The following is a 7,527-nucleotide window of genomic DNA, read 5'->3' on the forward strand; positions in this document are numbered from 1 at the left end:
TTTCTATTAATATGAGGGTACTTCAAAAAGTTCACGGAAAACTTGAATTAAAATATAATACAAATCCTTCCATGAACTTTTTTGAAGGCCCCTCATCTATGCAATGATTTAAAAGAGAAACCTAGTCATCTAAATATACATTACACTCATAGTCTTCATATCATGGCACAAGCCACTGCTGATTTTATCAAATGATGGCTTCTCATTCAAAATCAAAGAATTAATGGATGTTTTGCTAGTAGTACAGAAAGTTGTGTATTAAAAGCCAGAATATTTAATAGGGCTTTCAGGAATCACTAAAATGTTAGATAAATTGAAGAAAATACTTCCTTATAAAAAAATGTGTTCCTTCCCAACCCAGTGCATGAGTCTGTATGGTGTGCAGAAAACAGACCTACGTTGCTTGACTAGAAAGAAGAAAAGTAAATCATTTTCATTTGTATTGCATAGGAAAATGATTTGCTTAAAAGGGAAGTTGCTAGCCATACTTTGAGCTTGGCTCCATGTCAAACATACCCAGATTTTCAATAGCCTTTTTGCATGAACAAGATACTTCTGTGTACACAGAAACTTCTTCTTGCATGAATGTGTGTGGGGTGTGTGTGTGTGTGTGTGTGTGTGTGTGTGTTTTAATCATGGCTTCACTGAATTACAGGTCAGACTAACTGAAGAAAGCACATTTAAAAGTAGAGTTTTCATTTTAGTTTTATTGTAGTGAGCAGTATTTTTATTTTTCTTGAAAGGCACCCAAGAATAATTACATTTGTGAACCGAAAATATACAAAACTGTACAGAATAAATAGTTCATAGAAATCTAGCTATACCTTCTTGTAAAATAGAGCTACATTGTCTCTCTCTTGAGGCAACTTGAGCTACTTACCTTGAGAAGTGCCTTTTGCTACTAATTGGTGGCATCTATCGGTATACATCAATAAAAATAAAATACCTATTTTTCCTATTTGTTTTACACCTGCGAATTACTTGCCACAAGAAAGGTATTTCTATAATGGTCATTCAAATTTACACAGGACAAATGCTATGAAAGAAAGCAAACTTAATAGATGTTTTAATTGTATTTACAGGTGATTCTCAGTAGCATTTAAAAAATATCCCAAGAATTAAACTTTGAGCACAAATGACATACCTTAGTTCACAGCAGCAGCATTTACATTAAGATTGTCCACACAAAATGTGCAGAAAAACCAAAAAGTTTGCTTATTGATTCCACTTGAACTTTTTTTTTTTAATTCAGAAAATATAAAAGGGGCATTTATTTAATCCTCCAATGTTCGAAGTTTTGGGCCACTCATGGCCAATAATTACAACTTTTTTTTTTTTTTTTTACTATTACTATTTAGAATTTTCAAGTTCCAGTTCCTTTGCATATTGCAAAAAAAAAAAAAAATAGACATGTTTGACAATGCACATTTTTGAAGTGCATACTGGTTATAAACAATATTTCTTACATATTATAACTACATATACAGGTGTATTTTTTAAATGATGAAATCTAATTTTATGTAATTCAGGGTAAAGTAATTCAAGAAAATAAGGGTTGTTTAAATGTTTAACCCTTTTAGATGTGCAAGAGAACTTCCATGAAACACTTTTAATTATATGGAGAAATATTACCATAATCCTTGAATAATTTACGTGCAAGGATTTATTTTATTGGGGACAGACTAAATTGCCTGAAAATAATGCCATGGCTTCTCCCAGAGATCCCTGAGTTTCTTTTTCTTTCTTTTCCCCCATAGGATTACTGCTGTGCTTAGTTCTGATTGATGACATACTCATGTAAGGCACTTATTTACAAGATTTGGACTTAAGACAGAATCACAGCATTTCTGCAAAAGCCCTCAAACTTTCCATCTAGGTTTGCTGCTCCAGGACTTCTAAATAGTCAGGTTCAGCATGTAGATTAGCTTTGAGCTCAAAATACTCATTTTTAGTCTGTTCCACTAACACCTTCCTTGGCCGTGAGTACATTAACGTTTCCATTAATTTCAACTCTTCATGGGCCCCAGGATAATTCATCTCCATATCAGGCTGAAGCTGAGCAATGTTTTTCCTTAAGTATTCTGTGATTCCTAGTTGCTGAAGTTCTCTTTCTTTCTCTAAAATGTTTCTATATAAAGAGCTGGCATCCTGGAAGGTTAAAAATTCTCTTGACTGGTCTGTGGTTCTGTATTTCATATTTGACCCTGTAAGTGGTGAATGATTTTCCCGTTCTAAGAGACTTCTTTGGAGATGTTTCACATCACTTCCCTCTTTCTCATTCTTTTCTTCTTCCTCTTCCAAATGCTTTGGACCAAAAGATGGGCTTCTATAGACATGAACCATGGGGCTCACCATGTGTTGCTCATAGAGTGAGGCGGAGGGTCTTTCAGTTGTGTGGTGAGTTGTTTTATGGCCATACATGCTGTACTGAAGATGCACAGGACTGTTGTCTCTCATTTGCTCATCTACCTGTTTCTTTTTGTGTCTTCTCCTGCGATGCAGGACAAGAACCACTATTCCTGCAGCACAGAACACAATAGTTATGAACACAATCAGCAGTCCTAATATTAGAACAGAGAGTGGCACGACATCTGTAAGAGATTTTAAAATAGTACCAGCTGTATTTGTCGCTGTTGAAGGAGTCGTGACAATAATGTAACTAGTCTGCGTTGGCAGGGATGGGTTATTCACTAAACCTGGGCAAAGAAGTTCACTATTTAGGGCTTTTAATTCCTTTTTGTCAAGATGCCCTGGGGAAGTACAGAGTATGTCATCTGTCACTGTGTCCTTGCTTAATTTTTGTATCCATTGCTGCAATCCAACCAGGTCACAGGAGCAGTCCCAAGGGTTATCCTCAAGGTCAATCTGGGTGAGTAAATAAAGATCATCCAAGATATTACTTACAGGTAGATGGGAAAATTGATTTGTTTTAAGATTTATCCTAGTTAAGGGAACCCCTGAAAAAATATGTGGTGGTAAAACTTGTAGGAGGTTGTTATTTAAATAGAGGACTTTAAGTTTAGGCATCGGGTTAAAGGTCCCTGGTAATATTTCCTTAACCGCATTGTATTCAAGGTATAAGTATTCAAGATTGTGAAGACCCAGGAACATGCCTCCACTTAATTTAGTCAGATGGTTACCATTTAGATAGAGCTTTTGTAACCTTGTTAGATTCATGAATGATCCTTCTTCGAGGACTTCAATACGATTGTTTCCCAAATGAAGCATTTCCAAAGTGAAATATTCCACCAGATCAGACTTCATTAATGTATGAATAATATTCCCCGCTAGAATAAGCTTTCTAGGATTGTGTGGAGGAGGTTTTAGATCTGATAAGCTTTCAATATTGCGCTCTTGACAGTGGATTAGAAGTCCTGATGGGGACAGGACTTTGCAGTTACAAGGAATAGGACAGTACATTCCTGGAATTTGGGTCGATGGCTTTGTAATATAAGGTATCAATCCCGGTGCTTTTGTGGGTGATTTTAAAATAGACGTGGTCTTGGTTGACAGGCGACCATCGCTTACTGAAGACGTTACTGCCAGATGTAATGATCCTGAAGGATCCTCGTGTTCCTCATACACTGGTGGAGTAGGGCAAATAGATTCCTTTTTCAGTCGACTTAGTATGCTTCCTTTGAAAAATGGGGGGCTGTTGCATACAACATCACCAATTATAGACTGTGGAGGCATGTTTTCCAACCAAATTTTCAGCTGCAGTAAGTCACAATTGCAGGCCCATTTATTGTCCTCCAATTGGAGATCCAATATTCGACCAATGTGTTCTAAAAAACCAACATAAGGCAAGGTTTGTAACTGATTTCCACGAAGATCTAGATGGGTTAAAGGGACAAATCGAAATATGTTTGGAGGAAGACTCTCAATAGCATTGTCATTTAAAATTAACACTTTAAGTCTGTTGAGCTTGCTAAAGGCACTTGGTTCAATCACTGTAATAAAATTGTTATCTGCTTGTAAGAATTCCAGGTTTTCCAGTCCATGGAAGGTATCCTCTTTAAGAATTTCTAAAGAATTGTGATTGATGTGAAGTTGTTTAAGGAGGCCAAGGCCATTAAATGCACCAGTCTCAATATCTGCAATATTGTTAAATCCAAGGTGTATTGAGATAGCATTGGTAAGTCCAGAAAAGTCATTTGTGCGAAGCATTGTCAACCCATTTTTTAATAAGCTTAGATGAAAAGGTCTTGATGGTGGCACACTTATTTGGGATAACTGCTTGATACCTTTTTCTTCACAATTTATTAGCATTGTGCCATCTTTTTCCTCACAATTGCAAAGAGAACCACAAGAGCCTCTAGATGAGGACATTGGAGATTGGGACTGTAAAGATACACAGGCAAGGAGAGATGAACATAACAGAGGAATCCACAGCTTCATGTTGTCATGTGATGGAATCTGATTCTGTAAAATAAAATGTAATAGCAAGGAACTTTAGTGGGCAGGATCAGGGAGGAGATGAATCTGACACTCTCAAAATGACAGGTTTTTCTCTAAAAAATAAATTACTGGATACCATGAAAATAAGAATACCTTGCTGCATCTACATTTTCTATTCTTCTTTTTAAAAAAAATTTTCCTGATACTAGAACAGGCATTTAACTTGTATCATTGCCAAAATATAAAATTTAGGTCAAGGAGAATTTAGAATGTTACACTGTAATTTGTGTTTACATCTGTTAAATGATCTGCATTTTAATACATGAAAGAAGTCCTAGCTAAATGGACCACTGATACTTTGATATGGATACAGAGATATATTTGAGAAAAATGTTTTTTTTTTTTTTTTTAACTTCAAAGTAGATGAATTTAAAGCTGGAGGATTATAGTATAAGACAAATATGTATTTTCCAGAAAACTATACAAAATTTTAAAATGGTACAAAGAATGTATGTGTGTATTCATGCATGCATTTTTTTAATTTATATTTTTGAACTGGGTGTCATAAGATAACGACTAATAACTGTGTCTGTGTTTTAGCCTGCTTTGGTTTGGGCTCAAGATACTTGTCAATTTTATTATTAATTTAAAATCCTTAAGGAAAATGTACTTTTGATCACATAATAAAGTAGAGCACTATAAAAAAAAAGCAAGCTATTTAAACTGTCTAGGGCAGTTTGCATAAGCATAATCATATCAGATATATATGCTTAAGAGTGCCCATTCAAATTTCACCTAAATTACACTTTATATTGAATTTCTACAGGTAGGACATTCTTGCTTTTAATTCTATTATATATAAGGTTAAAATCATAAAAACTAAAGAAGAGAAATTGATCTTTAACACGCATTTCAGTTTACTATGAAGAATGAACAATGCCTCATATAAACTTATAGCAAATGACTACATAATGAGGTCTTGAAACAGGCTTTAGGGCACCTAATGTCATCACATAATTAAGCAGTCAATCTCCCTTATGATAAAGCTTAAAGTCACAAACAGTGAACTCTGAAACAAACTGCACTTATTATGTTAAAATATATGAGGATATCTCTAATTTGTTTAAAAAAAAGTTCAGGATAACAGCATCTCATAAATTCCAAATCCTTAAAAATTTAAGACATGTCTGAAACAGCAATTCTTAAGATTTCAGGATAATGACATCTCATATATTCCAACTCCTTAAAAATTTAAGACATGTATCTGAAACAGCAATTCTTAAAAAGATTAAAACTTTGAAATGACAGCAATGACAAGGTAAACACATATAGCTCTAATGGTATCTACTGATCTTCCTTTCCTTTATATATTCTACCTTAAATTTATATAAACTAAATGGAAAGATAAATGCAACATTTATCTTATGACTATTAAACTTTTAAAAATGGTAACTGCTTTCATTTTTCTGGTTGGAATGCAAACAGTTACTTTGAATCTAATTAAAATTCACAATCAGATAAACATACCAGAACTCAATCAATATTCCTGAAAGTAAAATTTGTTCCATGAAAAGACATTATTTTATTGAAAACATATAGTACAAAGTTTCTAAAACCAAAGAAACAAAACAATATAGTGCCTTTCTACATAAAGGAAAAGTTAGTAGACTTTAAGTTTCCATAGGGAAATAATTTGATTTTAAAAAGCTCTGAATCAAGCAGCTTGTATTTGGAGTCTTCAACTTGTGGATTAGCTTCCACAAACATTAAAATTACTTTTCCATAAATTATGAAGATAGAATAAAATTCATTTCACCAAGCACAGCATCTTGAGGAAATAGCAAATAATTTCCAGATGATAATGTCTTATTTTTTTTAATCTTATATGCTTTTTATGTTCTTCAAAATGTGCTAGGGGACAGTTACTAATGTTCAGAAATACAGATAAATTTGAAAAGTGGTTTCTTATTGGCAATATCTGATAACAGTTTTAAAGCAGTCAAATATCTTCATTTACTAATTTTCAGAAAATACATATTTTCAAGACAGAATAACAAAAGTAGTATACAAAATACAAATCCAATGTTCTGCTTATATTTGAAATTTAATGATGGTGTTTGAAAGTGATCTTTCCTTCAGAAAGCACACATATTTAGTTTCCAATAACAAACTACACATTATAAAAGAAATAGTGGCATATTATTATATTTGTTCTTCTCTACAGCCAGCTGTTGGACTAAATGAATGTCTGCTGCTCAGAGAAAACAGGCATCTGCTACAGCATTAGTTGTGCAAGTGAGCAAGAATGAAACTGAATCTCCTTTAATGCAAAGTTGTTTTTGAAAGGAGGCAAGCATGTAAACTCAATTACTTTATGATAATGTACAAATAAGTATAAGAAAAGCCTGGAAATGGTCATCTTACCTGTAAAGCAGAGACTCTTCCTGACGTTATGTCTAATACACAGCTGGAAGAGGTGTTCAAAGTAATTCAGTTTCTTTATTAAAAAAGAAAACACCAACCACCATGCACTTCCTTCTCAAATATCACTTTTTGGCAAGTCCCACAGCTTCATGAAGTTAAAACCTCTGGTCAAAGACAAAACGCTGAGCATTTCATTGAAAATATTTCAAGCAGAGAGCATGCTAGAGCATCCTGAAGCAATTGTCCTTTTTTCCCTCAATTAAAATTCACGGCATACTTCACAGCTATGCTGACTTTTTGCATATAGTTAACTATTTGCAAGCTGCTGAATGCAGTAAATAAACAAGATGTTTAGCAGAGCTGGGATTGATCACTCTTGCTTTCTTAGGTTGTAGATCCAAGCTGCAGCAATGCTCTCCTTCCTCCCCTTCTAGTCTTTCTTGTTAGCTCAGTTTGTTATTAGTCAGATTGCCAAGGGCTGGGAGGTAGGCATAAATAGAGACTTCTTGGCTTTTGACTCAGCCTTTAAGCCCTTCCCCATCAGAGCGTTTTAATCTGCCAGTGTCATATAACATGAGACAGCTCCACCTTGGGACTGCTCAGCTCCTCCTCTTTCTGCAAATGGTCTTTCCACTCCCTTTTAATATCAAATATAGTGCAAGTGAATTTTGGTAGAGATAATTACACGTACTTTAAAATGTTAAA

At 34.3% G+C, this 7,527-nt stretch overlaps 1 protein-coding gene across 1 annotated transcript; it reads right to left on the minus strand.

Annotated features, from left to right (window-relative positions):
- Positions 1 to 689: 689 nt before the first annotated feature.
- Positions 690 to 7,320, minus strand: SLITRK6 (SLIT and NTRK-like family, member 6). The gene is made up of 2 exons (XM_008574397.1): positions 6,823 to 7,320; positions 690 to 4,422 (listed from the first exon to the last, which is right to left on the minus strand). Exon 2 carries the CDS (start codon positions 4,396 to 4,398, stop codon positions 1,873 to 1,875), a length of 2,526 nt encoding a protein of 841 aa, XP_008572619.1. The 5' UTR covers positions 4,399 to 4,422; positions 6,823 to 7,320; the 3' UTR covers positions 690 to 1,872.
- Between the last annotated feature and the right edge of the window lie 207 nt (positions 7,321 to 7,527).

This window comes from Galeopterus variegatus, unplaced genomic scaffold (genome assembly GCF_000696425.1).
Source record: "Galeopterus variegatus unplaced genomic scaffold, G_variegatus-3.0.2 Scaffold1038, whole genome shotgun sequence".
Taxonomy (NCBI): Eukaryota; Metazoa; Chordata; class Mammalia; order Dermoptera; family Cynocephalidae; genus Galeopterus; species Galeopterus variegatus.

Bases quoted from the DNA above. Each gene is read 5' to 3' on its own strand.
- SLITRK6 (XM_008574397.1), bottom strand. From the start codon at position 4,398: ATGAAGCTGTGGATTCCTCTGTTATGTTCATCTCTCCTTGCCTGTGTA.